We start from the raw sequence: 17971 nt of genomic DNA, 5'->3' as shown, positions 1-17971 counted from the left end.
ATTTTGATTTACACTCATTTGTCGTCGCACAATTTCTGCGTACATCTATTTTGTGTAGAATGTCCCAACTTTTCTGCCTCCAATGACGACGATGTGTTACCTACCTTTAGCACGCGATAGTAGTTGGTTATGAACAACTTCTCTTACCGGCGTGGTCAACCATCGTAAGTGCGACGTCCTACCTTACCAACCGTAGATAATATTTCGTTGCAACATGGGGCTTCCATGCCACTCGACCTGCTACCAACCTTCACCACCGCCGATTTTGCTTGAACTATGATATAGTATTTCAGATCCGTCAGTCTTGCGAAAAAATCGTTAACACAAAAAAACTTCGCGAAGACGTTAAATGGATGCAAATATTTTTTGCCGATTCTTTCGGCAACTTAATGTATTTATTTTGTCTTTTGTTTTGTAGAAACGGTCTCAGTACGCGATTTTCATTTGACGAGTGGGGAGTCAGAAAAAGTAACGGCTGTGATACTAAATTGGGAAGTGTTCTCACATGCGAGAAAACCCCATAGAAACTCGAGTACGATGGGTTGCTGTTGGTCACATGATTAGGCGTAAATTTGAAGTCCGTAATATAATAAACGAAGTCAATGGACCAATTGCTCTAACTGTATTCTAGTTTTTACTCACATAATGTAGCTGAACAAAATCGATATCCACGTCTTGATGCATTTATACATGATTAATGCATCCAAATTGTTATTACTGTACAAAGAGCTGGGTCGGTTACGTTACTTCAACAGCGTGTTAACCGGGTGAACAGAAAAACAAAACCCTCTATTGATTTGTCAGTATGTGAATTACAACAATTACGAAGTATTTTCAATTTTCCCAATTAGCTTTAACTCTTTAGTTCACTTAATACACCGATGATCACTGACTCCTTGTTCCATTAAATAAGTGTCATTTGTCGCTCATTATCAGTGAAAATGTATGTATAAGTACACGCGACTTCGTAATTCTAATACAGGTTGCCTGTTGCTAGGCGCTGCATGGCAATGAGCCATAAAATCACCGGCAGGAGTGACGCGTGTACAACAGCGTGGTCGCTACTCTATTGGAGCAAAATGTGCTACCTGACAGTGAATTTCAGGGATTTAAAATCGCTTGTAAACTAGATGTGCAATACACGTAGTTAATTAATATCTAAGTCCTCGGAGAGTCTCAAAGCTGTACGTTCGTCTGAACAGGTATTCAGTGTGGTCGCAATAAATAAAAATGAAAGTAGGTATTCACCCTCTGACAGCCGACCCAACAGCAGCGTGGCGCGAGCTGTCACAACAGCAAAAAGTCATCAAGATAATCGCTAAACTGCCGACAACCCCGGCCCCAAGTAATAAGGTAAGATTTTTTTTAAATTGATCAAAAGCAGAAGTAGCAATGGATCGTAATTCCTAACCCTACCTAACCTTGATAAATACAATGAAACTAAAAACAATTTTAGCTCCGTGTCGTTTGCATGAGTGACACTCACTCTTTGACTCCCTTCATTAAGTTTGACATCCCTGAGGGTGATATTTTCATTCATGCCGGAGACTTTACAAAGTGTGGAAGTCTAGAGGAGGTGATAGAATTCAACAATTGGATCGGTGAGCATGTTTCTCCATGCCTTGTCAGTCATCTATTTCAAACAAATAACAATTTTATCCCAAGTTTTTCAATGTTTTTTCAGGGAGCCTTCCACACAAGCATAAGCTAGTGATAGCTGGGAATCATGAACTCAGCTTTGATCCGACGTTTACTCATCCATTTTCGGCACATGCTTCAAGCGATCGGCATAAACATACAGGAACCAGTGTGCTTGATGATATCCCAACATTAGGAATGTCCAAAGATGTTCTCGCAAATGCAATAAAGACCATGAACATCAGGGAACATTTAACGAATTGCATTTACTTGGAGGATTCTGAAATCGTGATCAATGGAATTAAAATATACGGTACTCCTTGGTAAGACTTGCATAATGATGAATAAACTCTGCAGCTCTAACACACTCTAAGCATTACTCTGACGGTCGATCAATCGATGATAAGATAAATAATCTTAGTAGACGAGACAAATTGATTTGTACTGAAGAAAAAATAATGTTACATTCGAGTTATGAGAAATTTACCAGTTCTTCTGGCTGTTACGACGCGATCCAAATACTTTATGAAAAATAGAAATTTCTATCTAGGAATGCATCTTATGACATTAAAAAAAAAAGAAAGAAATACTGGCAAGTCCCGGGAACATTTTTCTATGTAAATTTTTGTCACTTTTTATGTTTACGAAAAACTTGAAGCATTTCTCCGAAAATCGCTTAATCTCCCAAAGAAATGTAAATTTTTTCTGATGTATTTTCTGGGCTTTGAATGCAGATTTGTTTTATACATGCATTATTACATTAACGTTAGGATATTCATTCCCATACTTTATTCTTACATGAACAGGCAGCCTGAGTTTTGTAAATGGGCTTTCAACGTTCCTCGCGGAGAGCCATGCTTGTCAAAATGGCAATTAATCCCAACAGATACGGACATTCTTGTAACTCATACGCCTCCTGTTGGTCATGGAGATTTGTGTTGCAGTGGAGTTCGAGCTGGTTGTGTGGAGCTATTGACCACTGTACAAACTCGAGTACAGCCTAAATATCATGTGTTTGGCCATGTGCACGAAGGTATATTTTCGTTTTGGTTTATCACACAGAGTAGATTGAATGATTGTGTTTCCAGGATACCTGAATACATTTGTTTGCTGTTAGGTTTAGCAATGGAGATGGAATCTCTGCAGAACTAACTGTATGCATGCCTACTCTAAATATATAATAATATGTAAATTTTATGCCATTTTCAGGCTACGGCATTTCTTCGGATGGAAAAATAATATTCGTCAATGCTTCAACATGCGATTTAAACTATCTGCCGAATAATATTCCCATAGTATTTGATATAACTTTACCCCCAGGAGAATCTAAAGCCTAAGTTTTGCAAATTCCAATATCCAAAAGAAGGATACATATAATCGTATTGCCTGTGAGAGCTCAAAATTTGCCAATGTAACTATTTAAGGAGGGGCAAATGCACGTTGAGTAGTTGAAAATTAGACTTTCTGTCAGATATTATAGCAACTAAGAAAAATAATACATAGATATGCTATTTTGAGCCTCTGTTTTATACAATGTGATGTATGAATTCTAACGATGAAAGCCTTTGTAGGTAACGTAACTACTAGTATAGGACGTGCGGAGCTCTGTAAATACTGCATAGGTTGATATTTGGATCAATTTCAGTCCAAACTGAATCCAGGTTTACGAGCCTCCTTAAAGCTAATGTAATTCGGGCGTAGATTACAATCATCAACAAATATTTAGTTTTGCATCTGTAAACTTTCAGATTAACAGTTTGTAAGAAATACGAAAAAAAAATTCTTGAATTTTCTCATCCAATGACCAAATATTTCGAGGTTCCGCAATCGGCACAAGAACCGTGCACGCGAGCTGAGTGTGGAAAAAAATTCAGATCGATAGGATCAACGGTTCGTTGGTTATCGGATCAAAATGTTCACCATGCACCTAATTTAACACACATGTATGTATGCCCTCCCCCCCAGCTAGAGTAAACCACAGGCGATCTTTTTTCTTCTTTTCGCAAATACGTGCACAAGTGAATTTCACAGCTTAAATTTTCGTAATTATAAAGTATTCCTCGATTCCTTAATACAGAAATGATTTCCAAGATGAAAGTATTTCGTTTGAAATAAAACTAGAGAATTTCAAACTCATCTGAAATCGACGCAAAAATCATTTCAAAATATTCGACCGTATTTCACGCTGAACAAAATGATGGGAAAAGTAAATGAAATAGGATCTCAAAATCTACTAAATGATGCCTAAATCCTAGAAATTTAAAGTGCATATTTCGGAAGACACGCAAAAAATGACAAGAATCTCCTATGGTTCACTGTTGAAGACCAATCAAGAAAGAAAAAAAACGAATCCATTACTTCTACGAAATATTATCTCACTAGCTGCATTTCGCTCTCATTATCAAGCTCATTTACATATAAGGTAATAAATCGGCGAATTTCACTCGTACATATAATCTAACAATTGCAAAATCCGAGACCGAATACTATAGAATAGTTCATTTTATTCGTTACTAGTTTATCTGTACACTATTGCGGGCATTTACTCAAAATTCAGCTGATATTATCATTACTTACTCAGATTAAATGAAATTTACTCAAACGTGTGCATAACATTAGTTTGATAAAATAGTAATTGGTAAGTTTTTGTATCTTTTATACTCAACCGAGTTTATCGCGATTCCTTTCTTGTCTTTTGTATATTTCTACTTTGTTACTAAAATTTGTTGTTATTTGTTGTTGTGTGTATATATATACCTCTATATAAATATAAATCCTGCGTCATATATCAAAATTTTTAAGCTTGGAGCCGGAGTGGGCCGATTTTCCCTTCTTACTGTTTTCAAGCCTTTTCCGAAAAAAAAACGATAAAAAAATCAGATGCGAAAGTCATTTTACTATGGATGGTTGCTGAAACATTTTTTTATGTCACATGGGATTTTTTGATTAGTTTTTTGGACTCGATTATCCTTAGCTTAGTAGCCATCGCTACAGTGAGTTACCCACCCCTGACCTTGGTTGTTTAGAATAATGCAGAAATGCTGAACATTACACATGTTCAATGTCTCATTCGACATAAAATATGAATAACAGTGCATAAAATGAAATGCTACACATGCCAAAGAAAGAATTAATATTAAGTCTGTTTTTAACAATTTTAACTTAACCAGTCAATTTGTTGTCACAGATTCAGTAAAAATATTTCAATGCTAATACTGAATAAAATTTGAAATAATCATACCTATTTTGGCTTCGTATCGTTTTAGTCTACCTCTTCGGATACTAAGTATTATTATTAATACTGTCACCTATTTTTATTTCAGAATGTAGGACTGATATAGGAAAAGTATGGTGAAAAAAGGGTGGATAGTATTACAATTATTAAAGTATGCTGGTAAATGGGAGAAACACAATTACAGACTGGAATGTACTGAAATTATATATTTCAAATAACATGTGGAATAATGTGTAATTTTTGTTTACACCAAAATATTGTAGGGGGAAAAAAAAAGAAAAAAAAAAAAAAATGTAATGTAAATAATAAAAGGGTGTGTTAATTCGGATAAATGATGTTAGTAATCACAATCCCAACATCTTTACAAATGTTTGTACTAGACAGAAAATATCTAATAAAATAGTATGAAAGATGATCAATATGTGTCTCAGTTGTACCTTTCATTTATTTTCTTTATGTCGCCAAGTTTGCTTCCCATTTTTTTTCCATATTATGAATACCTTCAAAAAAAAAATTCCATTTTTCGAGTGTTTTTAAAATTTTAGTCTCTAAATAATTATTGAATGGCAAGTCGTGCACAATTTGACTGGACAATAATGAGTGAACGTTGCAATATTAAGATTGCATAGATTCAAGGAGTATACTTTTTTACTATTTTTTCCTTTTACCACTCAAGTTCAGTATATGTTTTTAACAAGATAGAATAAAAAGTAGATCGCCTTATTAAACCGTAAAATATGTACATCAAATATGTATCTACCATACAAAATAATTTATACATAGATTTTAATATGGTAGACAATTCCATATCGCGTAATTCCTTTTTTCTTTCTTTCTTTTTTTTTTTGATCAACAATATATGATTCTTCAATAGAATATATATATATAATTCTTTTACCGCAAATACTGATAGGTTGTAAAGCATTTTCAATCAATATTACAATATACAATTTTACTTTTCATGGTAAATACGAAAAAAAATTTCAATCAAATTTTATCCCCTTATATACGAAGATTTTTCAACATCGCGAATGTCATACAATATCAATTATTGAGATATTTGACGTATAAGTAACTTACGAAACTGAAAATATTTCATGATGAAAAAAATTAAATTTTCCGGTAATAACATCGTCAACATGGTTGCTAAATATTGTTATGCTAACAATTCAATATATCAGCAGTAGTTTGATTGGAATCTATCCATGTAATTGGGAGCAATTTTAATTAAAAAATTTATGTTATGGCAAACTTGATTATAATAAAACGGGGAATAGTTCATTATCGCTAAGGTGTACGATCTACGACTGTCATAAGCAAATAGGAATTTCATGACAATAGCAATTAGACTCGACAGAATCTGCATAACTTATACATGATCATTGTCTGCATACACTGGGCATTGGCATAGACATTGGTAAAAATATGGAAAAAAGGTTATCGAAATTATCAATAAATTTGTCTGACACACATGAACAAGTCCAAGTCTAGAGATTCCATCGCACAGTAAATCTTCCAGTTTCTACAATTATCATTACCAGGGAGACAGCAGACCTGCTTAGCATGTGATAACAATAATCAACTAACATGCAATGGCATATTTTGCCTGGGTTCGATATTCTAAAGATTTACATGCTTAGTATGGTACATTGGAGAACAAATACGAAACAGATTCGCCGTTGTGGGTTCTCCTTACAGCCTCCGCAAACATCATGGAAACGTCGATGCACTGAAAACAATATCAACATTTTGAGGCAACATTTTAGCAACTGCAAATAGTTTAATTTGCCAAAATGATAATGAAAATGATTCGAACTCCACTCCATCATCCCCATACTCAAATTACCTGAATTTTTGGACAGTCTTTCATGTGACCATCCTGAGGGATTGTGTTTGTAACAACTACGGCTTCGAAACATGCGTTATTTATCCTGGATATAGCAGGACCGCTGAAAATTCCGTGCGTTAGAATTGCATATACTTTGGTCGCTCCAGCTTCTAACAGCTTTTCTGCAGCATGACATATTGTTCCGCAAGTATCTGCCATGTCATCGACCAATATTGCTATTCTGTCCTTAACATCTCCTACGAGAACCATACTCGCCACTTCGTTTGCCTTCTTCCTCTCTTTGTGAATAAGAGCGAACTCGACGTTGAGTCGATCCGCAATTGACGTTACTCTAATTGTGAGAAAAAAGAAGAAAAAACCTTAGAATGTACAAGACTGACGGAAATGGTATGAAACCAAAGTGATTAAAATTACGATATGATACCTTTTAGCACCACCAGCATCTGGAGATACAATAATGCTGTTCCTCCATTCAACAATGTTCTCTTTGATCCATTTGAGCACTGCTGGCTCTGCGTACAGATTATCAACGGGAATGTCGAAAAATCCTTGAATCTGACTAGCATGCAGATCCATGGTGATAATGTGGTCTGCTCCTGCTACCGACAACATGTTCGCCACTAACTTTGCGGAGATCGGAGCACGACTCTGTAATCGAAATTTATTGAATAAGTAGTTGTAGAAAGAAGGAGCCCGTCGTCAAGTCCATTTGCAACTCAGAATTTCCTGTAACTTTAAAAAACAAAAAGTTTTCTATTAACCTGCTACTAGGTGTATACATTCTAAATATTATAGCAGTATATCAAATAAACTTTGACACCAAAGAAGAATACGATAATTCACATGTTAATGACATGTTACTATCGTCGTATCACATCATAGTCGAGTGATGAGAAGATAATGTTTATGAAACATAAGAAACAATATTTCAGCCTCAGTTCTTGAGCGCTGTTTCGAAGAATTTGTTTTTACAAGTAAATTCAGATCAGTGGAACAATTTATTTGATCAATCACTGCTATTATATTAGATTTTTCTTCAGTTAATGGTCGGTTATTCTTATATACCGAAAAATCTCTTTTCTGAGGGGACAAAATATAAATACAATGGCAAAATGCCGATGAAAGAAAATATTATGTATTCACGTGTATAAGTAATACGTATTTAGAAAAAAAAATTAAGAATATAATGCAAAAAAACAAATAACGAAAGAATATAGAGGAAAAAGATGTTGCAAATGCACCCCAGTTAGGCTCAATAGGATCTGTGAGTAAAGCACAACCTGCAAGTTATTCATTAATAACTACAAAAACCAACGTATATAATGCACTTCACAAAACATTTAAAATCCGACACAATAACTCAATTTTTATTTCGTTACAACAATAAAATTATGATAATTTACCAATAACCCTTCCAATCAAAATTTGTCCTTAGATATTGCATCTTTCGATGTTACGTTAATAATAATAATAATGACAATAACACTAATAATCTCACTTCAAATAAACTGTGTGCTTGTATAAAAGAAATGAAGCATTCCATGCCAAAAGGGCGAGTTTTGAATCTGACCGTTTTTCAATTTGGTCAACTTTTTTTTTATGTAAAAGTGGCAAGATGGTGGAAAAAAAATCGTGACCGTGTTATTTTTGCAATGTAGCGATACAAATCTGCTGCATCTAGCCCAAGACTGGACCTCTTCTCAGAGTTTGAACTATCGAAAATATTACAAAGGTACAAATCAGCCAACTTATCGTTGGCTTATCAAAAATACAAATGTCCTACCTATTATTAACAGAGATGCGTATGAATGTTTTATGTAATGTATCAAAACACCTCCGAATTCAAACTTTGAACTTTGTTTGCATGTTAATGTGCTCCTCGATTAAAATGAATTTGCTAAAGAAATGCCCAATTTTGAACTTTTCATCAGCAAACAAATTTATATAAATTTCAACCCTCTGTTTTTCCTACTAAGCTGGAAACTGACAGGAACTTGATTTTCAATATTTATCCAACGATTTCCACTACATTTTCGCTTCGAAAATTACGAAAAGAAAATTGCAGTTTAACCGAATCTTTTTTGCCTTGGTGAATCTGCGATAAACTTAACAGAATAATTTTAAAAAGAATTTACAATACTTTCAGTAAATTTCTTCGAATATACTTGTCATCTTTCATGCGGCAGAGTTATGTGCGATAAATAATAAATCAAACATACGTAGTATTAATTTTTAGAAACAATAAGTTGATTGTCGGGTATCTTAAAATAATTAGAAAATCTAAGAATTTTAAGATTCATTCAAAGACGAGAAAGGATTGATTGGAATAAAATTACTAAAAAAAAAAGCTATAATATGTACCGAAATTTGATTAATCCTTCCAATATGCAATAATGTAGACTGTAATATTTACACGTTGTGAGATGTAATGTGAGATATGAAATGCATTGTTCAAGAAGACAAAGAATAATAGTAATTATAATTATAACTAATGATAACAAGGAAAAACTTAAAGCATACAGTTTCAATGAAGCTGGAACATCACAAAAGCTTCGGACTATAATTATTGGAACTTAATCTAGATCATGGCAGTAGCTAGGCGAATTTGTATTAGCGATGTAAAAACAAGGTAACATATAGCATTCGTGTATCCCGACGGCACATTATTATCGATGTATGTAAGTGTTACGATTGGATACAATTTCTGAAATTAGTATGGTGAATAATAAAGTGGGTGAAAATTAAAAGAATAAAAATCATTAAAAAAAAAAAAACACGTCACATACAGATTAGTACCCAAAACAATGAACGTACGAATGCCCGAAAAAATAACCATAATCGATAAAAACTAACAGAATTATATAAACACACGCCATTATATTAATATTTTGCCCTCTCATTCAATTCAGTTTGTCAAAATGCTCATCCCGAACATTTCATTCATTCATTATGATGTCATTGCGCTGTATAAACAACAATCAAGGATTTTGTTAGTCCTACAAAAATAGCTGTTTGGGTATAATTAAACAATTAAATTCAAAATTGAAGTAATCATCAAGTTATAAATACAAAACGCTCCACTCTACAATATCGTTCGTCTTCATACTCACTGTCGTCAGGTCGGGCACAAAATCCTGAAAATACCCAACTATTTATTCAGAATTTGATTACACGCCTATATACTTGATTTCTTACGTCTATCTCTATATAGAAAACTCAATAATAATCAAACAATTGAGTAATATATGGGACATTTAGCGACTAATATACCAGCTCCAAGAGTTCGACCATTTTCTAATTGATTAATTTTCCTTTCTCCCAAAGCTAACACACGTAACTGGAATATCCACAAATTATTAGGATTCTTCCCTAATTCTTTTCATTTTTGCATACAAATTTTTTCTAAACTTATTGTTTTGATAGATCTATCAATTTTTTTAATAATTATAATCTCATAATATGTAAATACTAATTAGGAAATCCAGACAGACGTTGAATTGAAAATTTAATGTGATTCAAACTTGAACTAAGAATTGGATTATAATAAAGTTTTAAATTACTTCAACAATTAGGATGAAAAGTTTCCATTTTTCACTTTGATTCAAGTTTTCGTCATACAAAAATTGGGAACAAATGAAAGACAAAATTGTATATATCGCGAAATTGCTATGCATATATTTCATCGTGATGAAATTATTTCAAGAGTTGTGTAAATATGTTTTCAATGTACGTATTCACAGTATGAAAGTCGGATTACAGACGAATATTCAACATACTTCACAGTTTCGATAAGACTTCTACACAATTTGAGATAAGCGTTTGAAAGTTTATTGACCTATCAAAACGAAAGGTTCTAAAAATTCATATTCCAAGTACATGTGGATGTATAAAAAAAAAACTTTGAAACATTATACCTGCTTCTTAATTTTAAAATTAATTGAAAAGCAAACGACTGTCCTCAAAGGCCGGTCAATTTCGTAGAAAGTGTCATGTACGTAGAATAACCTTGGTAATTTTATTTTCAATCATCGTCGGCTTTGCGTGATATTCACAATTTGTTCGATAGTACGTACGTATTAAATATTGCTTGCGCATATAATCAAATATCACCGAGGGGGTTTGACAAATTCTCACAATCAAACATTACTCCGTTTATACTTACACGTTTGATTATCACGATTTTGTTTACATGAGCTAAATTAATAAAATGACCCCCTTCGAAGCGACATCGACTGCGTCACGGTTTTGCAATACTACATTACGGTCAGCCAATTATTGATAACCTCGGGTTGTTATTCGACGATAATGATAATTAAGTTTGTGACGCTTTGATTTCAAATAAATTTCCATTCGATTCATTGAAACATTTTTCTATATTAAGTTTCAAAGTTTCTCTTCGTATAACTTCGATTTAATTATTTACACACGTTTCAAACTTTTATTTCGCAGTTATCATGTCAGCTGAAATGCAATGTGTACGGATGTTTTAAATTGCTGATCACAAATCCCCGTCTCATTTTTCTGTACACTTATGCAAAAAACAACAAACTCCCTTATCGAGCATTACGCATCGTCAGAAACAACGCAGTATTAAACTGTAACTACACTGTAGAAAATAAATATGTCTCAGTTACTAGCTTATTCCTGATAGTTCCACATATACAGAAAAGGTTTTTTCCTAATTACCTTATTAACATAAATAATAATTTTAATCGCACACTTTGAAACGTAAAACAATGAAGTTTTTTTTTTATACTGATACATTGTTTAACAATAGTGTTCAACAAAATTTTTAGGTTTAATAAAAATGTGAATACATGTGAAATATCTTGATTTGCAAAAACATTTATATTAAAAAATGCATCAGTTTTATTGAGGTTGCCCAATTTCATCCACCCGCAAGCTTCCGTTCACCAACTTTATGCAAGCTGCGACAAAGTTTACACACGTATCATTTATAAGTGTAACTGACCAAATTTCAGGCACCCTTGCCGTAACAGAATGAACAAAATAATCACAGATGTCGATCTCCCAGCTTGAAATTAATCAAAACGTGTTAAAACAACTATACATACATACAAATGTAACATGTAATACAATGCATTAAAGATATGATGAATCGTGATTTAATTATTATTATGATAGTAATAACATATGATTGTACGGGTTAATGATGAAAATTCTTTTCCCGCCGTGTGAAAGATATACCAAATTGTACCGTATATGTATAATAGACGCCACGATGTTGATCTGCGAATCAGGATGAATTCTTTGTTTCCCCAAAACATAAATTTATACAAAATGCTGTAAATATATATGAGTAAAATAAAGCTGCAGCAAAAGTTCGTTTAGGAAACAAACAAATCATTCTTTTCTCCCCCCCCCCCCCCCCTGTGTACATCGTCGTTTCCATGAACTGTTATTCCCAAAAATGACTTACAAATTCATTCTTCCATAAACACTCGCAAAAGCTACAAAAAAATTTAAAACAGCAGTAAGGAAACTGCTGTAAGTTACCCTGAACTTCCACTCGTTCGACTTCATGATGAAGCGAGTCTTAGTGGAGTCTGACTTGTCCCCACCATCACCACCCTGCGAAGACACCACACAAAACAATTTACATCTTGTCTAGAAGAGTTAATTCCGTTCCAAGATTTCATGGTTATCTCTTGCTATTTTTGCATTGCCGTTCGATTTTTCATATGCTAATTATCCGTGTGCTTTAACAATAATCCACATTAAATATGGTTATATATATATATATATATATATGTACATATATATTTATTCCGTTTCATAGGTAAATTAAATCCGACGTTGCTTATTACGAGTATTGTTTTTTCTTCTATTTTTATTTCGATATTATTCATCTAATCTTTAAGCAAGTATCCCTGTGAAGAATAACGGCGAATAATTTATTATTTCAATTCAAATTTTGTTTATAATATATAGATATACACCATCGTTACTCGACGTTAATAAGAATAATTTGTTATTCGGTCAACTGTATCACATCTCTACAATACTTTCACTCCCGGGCAATCTGAATAGAAAACTTTCCAATCGGTCTGATAAAACTTTTTATTCATTTTAGTTGAATTAATTTGACGTATTTAGTTACGGAATATGTGGTTCAGTCTCTAACACCAAAGAAAAGGTGTCAAACTAAAATAGAAGTAAAGTAAATGTTTAGTCGTCAGTCAGCAGCTGGCAGGGTATTAGAAATTTCTAATTGAAAATACTTAGAGCATGCGGGTGTAAAAGTATTGATTTTAAACACAGATCCATTTTACACCACAAAATATATATTTACATTTTGTTGGCTAATCGTAACTGATCAAGTATCATTGGGTTGCTTTTACCGCAAAGAACAATAACTGTGAAATTGTTAGGTGTAATTTCTATAATTATCACTCTTTGAATAATATATTATTTACACATATTGGTAGTGAAATATATTACACCATTTTCTAATTAGTTTCAGATGGAAAAAACAATGGCATATATATATATATATATATACACACATACAAACAAACATTGTTATACGACAGGCAGTGAATTGTAAAAATCAAGATATAAATGGTGCAACTAATATCGCAAGTATAAGTATAGAAACACAGTCAAATGTGCTAGATAGTTTGTAATACTGAATTGATACAGACACTGAATATAAAAATAGTCAATTCTAAAAAGAGAAGACAATTTCCAAATTAAAAACGAATTTACTATGGAAGAATACTCGTGCTGATATACGAAGATATATTCATGCGTAAGTTGAATTTCGAGGAAACAAAATCTGAAACTAACTTTCGAGCCAAAAATACTTGTGATAATTTTGTTGGGAAATTTTTATTGACTTGTGCAGAAATTGACGCTGACAATTTGAATGACGTATTTTATTATCGATGAAATCTATTGTTGTTCATCAACAAAAATGTGATTTAAAACTATAATATAGTTTTGGCCACACTGATACTGATTAATTTATTAATCAACAACATGTATAAACATGAAAAAATACAATGGGGTTAAATAAAATGTTTAGATTAGGAACACTGAATAGCTTGCGCATCTTGTCGTAATAGTTAATAACAAAAATAGTATTATATACATTAAAAAAAAAAAAAAAAGAAAAAACCCACAAACAGCATGAAATTTGATAAAGGTTATCAAACTGTAAACAGATTGCAATTAGCTGACAATGTTTATCTGCTGGAATTGCTTTGCTGGGAAATATAATCGAATGCAAATTTAATTTCAATAACGATTATCTAGTGGTTTGCATCATTGGTCAATTATCACCCCATTATATATTTTACATTCTTTATATTATTTCAAGGTGTCCAGCGACTGAAGATTTTAAAACTCTATCATAATTCTGGGTCTGTAATATATTTCCTTTTTTTCAGCTACGTACATTGGCTAAGTTTGATTTTTGCTCAGCTTTTTCACTTGAATTCTGCGAGATTATGGAACAAAGTTTGAAGAGAATCCACCAAAGAGGGTTTTTACCTAGCGCCTGATGGTGAAGACTTTCGAAAGCAAATGATAGGAAACAAGTGTGCAATGAGAAGAAATTTTCAGTACTTTAAATTTGGCCAATCGAGCATTATATATGACCACATACAAAGTGATGAAACAAAACGAGATATTATCAAATCAGCACCGTTATGCGGTCTGCCAAAGTTCACATCAAAATCTTACGTATGCAATGATGCAATATGTATGATTTCAATTTCGACATTTCAAATTCTAAGTTGTTTGGATTTCCAAGGTTTTTCAGCTCACTGAACACCCTGAATTTCAAACAATTCAATTATGCGAAGACTACAGATTGAAAATTACATTGGGAATATTTTCAAATAATATCTGTAAATGTGGACGAATTTGAACAAATCCTCAGGTTTACCATTGATATTTGAAATATTAATTAATTCATCACTTGATACATACGTGTGATCTAAATTTGCTTACTCCTAATAAAATTATAAAGAAAGAAAATACACGTACAAATTGGAAAGCAGCAAATACACCAAATGACGTACAGTAATTTTTCAGCAAATTTCTTAGAATTCATACTGGAAAAATTTGATACGAATTTGATGCAAATACGCCAATTGTGAGAAAAAATGGTAAAAAAAAAAAAAAAAACTAAATAAACTAAATTGAAATAAATATATAAATAACAAGAAATTCATACACACATGGTAAACTATACGAGTATAATTAATAACTGGGAATAAAAAGTAATGCTCACATCTCCTACCTTATCCTTCTTGTCCTGCCTGGCATATGGGAAGCAAGGGATGACTGCTGTTACTCGAGATGCAGAGGCAATCTTGCATGCATTGATCATAATCAGCAGCTCCATGAGATTGTCATTTACCTCGCCACTGCCGCTTTGAATAATGTAAACATCTTCGCCACGTACAGACTCTCCGATTTCCACGCTGAGAATGAAAAATGTTACAATTTTTCATTAAACTACATAAAATGGTGAAGATATCGCGCCGCCCAAAGATACTAGTACAAGGTGGATACATCAAAGAAGAAAAAGACACGTTTAGTCACGTTGCTATTGTGTCGTCGAAAGGTAAATTGTTGTTACATTGAATGAAATGAGATCAGTTACATAAATTCAGTTTTTGATACTTTAGGGAGCTTATTTCAATCTGCTGGTCGTCGACAATTTACTTTATTACATAGGAAAAGAAGGAAATACAATTTTCATAAAAATTATCCACTTTTTGTAAAGTTACACATTGATTTTTTGATTAATTTCAAATGTTGCAAGCCTTCGACTCTTCAGAAAAGTAGACTCGATAAAGTAAACAACGGAACTTTTATGATAACTTGCGAAGAAAAAGAATAGAGCCATGAAATAATTGCTTCTATTCAAATAAGATTACATCATGTTTTATTTGTTCAGCATTTCTTAAATAGTTAGAAACTCTTTTGTTTGAATTCAAACCAACGTTTCTAGTTGGAATCTACCGTGATATTATCATTTTGCGAATGGATAGGCGATTATTAACGAAACTAAAGCTTTGTTGTTTGGTTATTTATTAGCAATTGCTTTGAAAAATTGGAATTTTTCAAAAATAATTGCAATGTAAATGAATCTGCATTCTTTTCACATGTAAAAGTTGATTAATAGCGGTACTCTCAAATGTTTGGAAGGTCTTCAATATTTTGTGATAAACATTTGGCGAATCTTAATCAAATCGCATATGATAATTTTTGATCCTTCAGAACGTGACGATGTAGAAATGAAACGTGTACCGGTAAGACTGTTGAGTATAAAAATAAAGGTAGGTAGTAAAAAATTGCATGCATAAATATACGACGTTATATTTGGTCGTTATAAATATCGGATGTGATTTCAAGTAATGATACAGGAAAACTTTGTCAGCATCGAAAGAGTTTCGATACAGAACAGTGCCCACTACCAACAAACGGCAAGGTCGTTGTAATCATGATGTATTAAAGGCAACGTCAACCTACACAAGAAATTGCGCGCAGCCGTCTAATACGTACATAATATGTATGTATGTATGTACATAGGTACACAAAATGACGCGAAATATCAATGATTACGTACGCGGAGCAATAGATCCGAGAGAAGTAAAAAAGATTCGTTCTATTACTAGAGTCGGACGGGAAGGCAAAGGACAAAAAGATATGAGGGAATTAAACAACGCGGCGTGGCGTTGCGAGGATCTCCGGCGAACGGTGATTGGCGCAAGAGGGGTTCGCGTACCTGTCGAAGCAAGGGTGCCAGAATAAACGACGCTAATTCCGAGAACGATTTACCCAGATTTCAGGCGACTGTTTAGATATTTTGGAGCTTCGATGAAGCGGGATAGAATTTTGTCGACGAGTTGGATTGGCCATTGCTCCGCGAGGAAGCGGCGCGGGTCCTGACTCTTTATAAGATAAAAGGATAAATAAGGACTGCAATGATGTAGTTACCATGTTTCGAGGTTGCTGAATTTTTTCGTGACAACCTTCCCGATGTCGATTCCAAGCCTGTCGACTATTCGCTGCGCCAGGTCCGGGTGCGACGTACCGCTGAATACTTTGATATTTGGCATTCTGCTCCGTAGTACACTACCGCCACGAGGTTTCTCTAACTTTGCGCGTAACAAACTCCTCGCACGGACTGGTTGCGAGACGGGCATTACTGTAAATCCGAACGACCAATCAGAGCCGTCCGGAAATTATCAGTATGCGGACCCAGCGCTCCCTCGTGTCCGCTTACCGAATTATTTGCATTTCAAATCTTTGATCTTAGGGTGGATTTTCACTGGCGGCAATATGCTTTTTTCACCGATAGGAATGCCGATAAAGTAATAAAGTGCTGCCTGATGCACGTTGAATGCGAATTATCCATTTTTATTATTATTTGCATTGGTCTGGAACTAGGCAGTAAAATACTGCCGCAGCATTTTGCTGTCCACGAAAAGCTCGCATGCCTCATGGGGTAAATGGTAACGGCCACTCGGTATACTCTATCTCTCTTGCTCTGCGCTATGATTAGCTGGCCGATCATTCAAATTGGCCAATTTTTCTGTTATTTTTTTATTTTTTTTTTCATATTCTCACGAACTTCCAGCGAGTTTTAAGAGGATGCTACGGGTAGTCTCTAGTAACCGAATAAAATACCACTCATTTTGACTATTACCCAGAGTCTACGCATCACTGACATGAAAATGGCGCGGATAGCACATTTTAGCCACTGCAATGTCGAACAAGAATATTCAAAAGCTTCTGTCTTTCATGCAAGAATAACACCAAAAAATGTGCTCCTACAATTAGTGGTAATTCTATTACAGGAATATCATTGTAGCGTAAAACAAATACCCGTTGGGTACTTGTGTTCTGCTTTCGATACAGAATAGTGCTATCACGGGACTACCTTTTCCCGTTAACGAATGCGTAGGCTCTGATAATAGTTAATCATAAGTGACATTTGACTTGCTCGGTAAGGACTGACTATAGAAACTTTTTTATGAACTGATTTTGAATTTTGAGGATGTCGAAAATTGCAACAGATATTATCGTTTTCGAACCATTAAATATGACTCGAAGAGATAAAATTTGTTCATGAATGGGTACGGGGATAATTGAAAAAAAAATTAGGTAATGCGTTTCATAGTTCGGTCCGTACATGGCAGATATGATGCTGCAAACATATTGACATAAAATCCAACAGAATTGTAATTATGTACTTGAGAATCATTGAA

General features: G+C 33.7%; 2 protein-coding genes across 6 annotated transcripts; one reads left to right on the top strand and one right to left on the bottom strand.

Moving 5' to 3' along the window:
• The first annotated feature begins 1028 nt into the window (after window positions 1-1028).
• LOC124212690 (UPF0046 protein C25E10.12) lies at window positions 1029-5372 on the top strand. Its single transcript, XM_046613036.2, has 5 exons — window positions 1029-1353; window positions 1457-1601; window positions 1685-1961; window positions 2445-2671; window positions 2848-5372. The coding sequence occupies exons 1-5, from the start codon at window positions 1231-1233 to the stop codon at window positions 2973-2975; spliced, it is 900 nt and encodes a 299-aa protein (XP_046468992.1). The 5' UTR covers window positions 1029-1230; the 3' UTR covers window positions 2976-5372.
• Window positions 5065-16908, bottom strand: Prps (phosphoribosyl pyrophosphate synthetase). 5 transcript variants are annotated; one of them, XM_046613030.2, is made up of 6 exons: window positions 16698-16908; window positions 14983-15175; window positions 12240-12314; window positions 7147-7370; window positions 6720-7053; window positions 5065-6602 (listed from the first exon to the last, which is right to left on the bottom strand). In XM_046613030.2, the coding sequence occupies exons 1-6, from the start codon at window positions 16904-16906 to the stop codon at window positions 6510-6512; spliced, it is 1128 nt and encodes a 375-aa protein (XP_046468986.1). In that variant the 5' UTR covers window positions 16907-16908; the 3' UTR covers window positions 5065-6509. The 5 variants fall into 5 exon arrangements, with proteins under 5 accessions (XP_046468986.1, XP_046468985.1, XP_046468987.1 ...); XM_046613029.2 differs by having other exon boundaries at window positions 14992-15175; XM_046613031.2 differs by lacking the exon at window positions 12240-12314 and adding an exon at window positions 9833-9856 and having other exon boundaries at window positions 14992-15175.
• Window positions 16909-17971: the final 1063 nt, after the last annotated feature.

This window comes from Neodiprion pinetum, chromosome 2 (assembly GCF_021155775.2).
Source record: "Neodiprion pinetum isolate iyNeoPine1 chromosome 2, iyNeoPine1.2, whole genome shotgun sequence".
In the NCBI taxonomy this organism is placed as follows: domain Eukaryota; kingdom Metazoa; phylum Arthropoda; class Insecta; order Hymenoptera; family Diprionidae; genus Neodiprion; species Neodiprion pinetum.
The sequence above is the reverse complement of the archived record's forward strand: the minus strand, read 5'-3'. Positions and strand labels throughout refer to the sequence as shown.